Source organism: Gavialis gangeticus, unplaced genomic scaffold (genome assembly GCF_001723915.1).
Source record: "Gavialis gangeticus isolate Ggan-Ray unplaced genomic scaffold, GavGan_comp1, whole genome shotgun sequence".
Lineage (NCBI taxonomy): Eukaryota > Metazoa > Chordata > Crocodylia > Gavialidae > Gavialis > Gavialis gangeticus.
The window spans coordinates 116,534,374-116,537,434 of NW_017729022.1; the positions used below are offsets into that span (position 1 = coordinate 116,534,374).

General features: G+C 40.9%; 1 protein-coding gene across 1 annotated transcript in view; it reads left to right on the plus strand.

The window, feature by feature from the left end:
- CRACR2A (calcium release activated channel regulator 2A) overlaps positions 1–2,654 on the plus strand; it is a 126,849-nt gene extending 124,195 nt beyond the window's left edge. Inside the window, exons 17-18 of the mRNA XM_019516026.1 lie at positions 136–212; positions 2,093–2,654. Of these exons, the coding sequence (XP_019371571.1) occupies positions 136–212; positions 2,093–2,183 (168 nt within the window). The 3' untranslated portion in view covers positions 2,184–2,654. The remainder of the gene's footprint in view (positions 1–135; positions 213–2,092) is intronic.
- Positions 2,655–3,061: the final 407 nt, after the last annotated feature.

Sequence of the window (3,061 nt, forward strand, 5' to 3'; positions counted from 1 at the left end):
CAGCCATGCTTTACACCACACCCCACCCCACCCCACCCCACTGCACCCCAGTGAATCTTCCATGTTTCCGCAATACCATTTATTTAAAGACAGATTGACAAAACTGATTGAAATGATCTTTCTGTCTGATTTTAGGATTACAATTTAATTTTTTATGAATGCAGTGCCTATTCTGGTCACAATACCAAAGAGTCTGTGCTTCACTTGGCAAGGTAAGAAAGGGAATTTTATTTAGGGTGAAGTTACACATTATGCTTAGACCATACTAAGGACCCTTAAACTATGAGTGTGCATTCATTAAAGCTAGCTAACTCATGCTAGGTGCCCTCTGAGTGTCTCAGTTGCACCACTTTAGGTAAGGGTTAACTCTGGGCTCTGCTACCTAGCATGTGTTCAGGTAACTTCACTCTCCTCTGTGGAGATAAAACAAATAGTCCTCCAGCATCCCAGGATGCATTGCTCCCAGCCCCCACTCCCCAATCCAGAGCAGGGATAGAGTCCAGGTGTCCTTGCTCCTAGCTACACCCCTGCTCACCAGTCCTCTAATGGCAAGTCAAAGCTGTGCAGCAGTAAATGGTATTGTCCCTTAAAGTGTGGCTGCTCACAGTACATTCCTACATAAATACCATTTAACATTCCACAGCTATAGTATGGTCTACATGCAACATGTAACTTCACCTTATTTATTCATTTATATATTTTGCCTCTCTTCCTCCCTCCCCCCCAGTGATAAGTGAATAAAATCAAGCTAGGCATACAAATGCAAAATAAGCAGAAAACTCAATGTCCAATTTATAGAAATAGTACTTCCATAAGTAAGAAGTGCTTACTCCTGTCCTGTTGATGAGTGAATGAATTCTGATTTCTAAAATGACTTGCCCCTCATAGGAACCAGCCTCCCCTATGTTCTAGTGGCTTTTCTTGCACCTTTAAAATTGGTCAGTAGCCATGAGCTTGAAACTCTAAATAGGCAGACCCCTGTTCCCATTCAAAGCTCCACTGAAGTCAGTGAGCCAGACAGACTCGGTTGCACAGTTGAGGTTTATGATAGGAGGAATGCATGAAGCATTACAGTTCTCCGTTATTGCTCTGAGAGACATGGGGAATGCACACTGCTGTGCCCCATAACAGGGTTTGCTGGCTGTGCTTCCTACTGCCACCGTATTGGTTCAGTTCCATTGACTGAGTGGGTGATCAAGGGAGAGATTTTCATTTGTACCTGAGGGATTTTTGCCCCCAAATTTCCACTGAAATGCAGTGGGTCTTGTGCTCCTCAGTCTCATCAATGCATTTAAAAATAGGACTATCATAAAAAAACTACCATATTTTCTTGCATACTGTCCTCACCATGCAGGGAAGGCAGAATGAAGAAAAGATATTTTTAGCATCATGGCTGAATGATGACTCTGTGGAGCAGAAGCACACTTTGCTCTTCAGTATGGCGGCTCACCCAAAAGCTGCTGCTGATTTGGCAGTGGCCATGAAAGGGTTAACACTGCTTCTGATGCTGAAGAATGGACTCCATCCCTACTGCATGCTATGGGACTGAAGCACAGCCTCCAGCAGCCATTCCAGCACAGAAATCAGCTTCCCTGCTTAAGACAGACACCCCAATTTTGAACAGCTAATTTTGGGGTGAAAAGTCTGTGTGGGTTTTCAGTAAATGTGGTAAATTTGTTAATACTGAATGGCAGATGCTTACAAATGCATTTCCTGGCACAGATTTCAAGTGACTTATCATTCCTACAGAAGTCTTTGAAACTTCTGGGATGTGTGAACATATTCAAGGAACACTTGGTTGGCACAATAGAGAACCTGATCCTCCCTAGACAACACTAAATAGAATTCACCACTTAGATGCCCAGAAACATTCACAAGTTGCTGTTGATCAGCTCTATCAAGCAAGTGAACCAAGTACTATTTTCAGTTTTGTACCATTAATTCATTAATTTCACAAAATTCAGTCACTTCCAGTGATTCTCTCAGATACCAGTGGAGATTAGTCAGGTGGTGATGTACCCTAGGTGAGTGTTTAATCTTCTAGATATTATTGACTTTCTCTAAGCAGCTTCTTTTTATATTTCTCTCCTAGACTGTTAAAGGAGCAAGAAGATAAAGTGAAAGAAAGAACAGTTCAACTGCAGCATGACTCAAATAAAAAGTCTTGTTGTGGTAGGCAGTAAAAGGCTGGATCCTGTTGGACAAAAATCACATATCTGTATCACACTACAGTACATCATCAGATCTGTCTTGTGCTCCAAATATGGCTCACGCTGTGTTGTAAAGGTAGCAGCAGAAGAACTTAAAGAATGTAGTACACTCCTGCCTTCACTCCTTTTGCAAAAAGATGTGAGGGTCTTAGTTAGGATTACATAGACAAAAGTATGTAAGGCAGTGACACTCATTGTCCTGTGTTTGCACAACTTTTAGCACCATGGATACCTCATCCATGTTTGGCTACTAGAGGTTACTGCAATACAAATAATAGATAAGAATAATAATAACAAATCTACTTACAATAAAAAGTGAATTCTCACAGGGCTGATCCTGTAGACTAGTGGTTCTGAACCTTTTTAAGACTTGAAGCACCACTCAATAGACTTGAGTTACCCTTTGGAAAATGCTACCTCTTAGTTTTCACTCTTTCTATGGTCAAAAAAAAAATAGAGCAGGTCTTCTGTTGCAAAGAATTCAGAAAGCCCACAGCAGGTCAGAATGGTTTTTAACACTATGGATTCTTATCTGAAATTTCTGGGTTTATTTGGTGACTCATGTTTGCACGCCTAACAGTGCTAACATTGCATAGCACCCCACAGAACCTTTGAAGGGATCTTAAGGCACCCCAGAGTGCCATGGCACCGTGGCTGAGAATCACTGCTGTAGACCTTGACTTGAATAGGTGAATTAATTTCAGTCCAAGATACTATATGCCCTTATCTTTTGATGAGAATGAGATCTATAATCATGTATCTTGAAATCTTGGCTTCATATGGACCTTTCTTATTTAATTTTTAAAAGCCTAACACATATTTAACTATAAAATTATGTGTTAAGGTTTTAA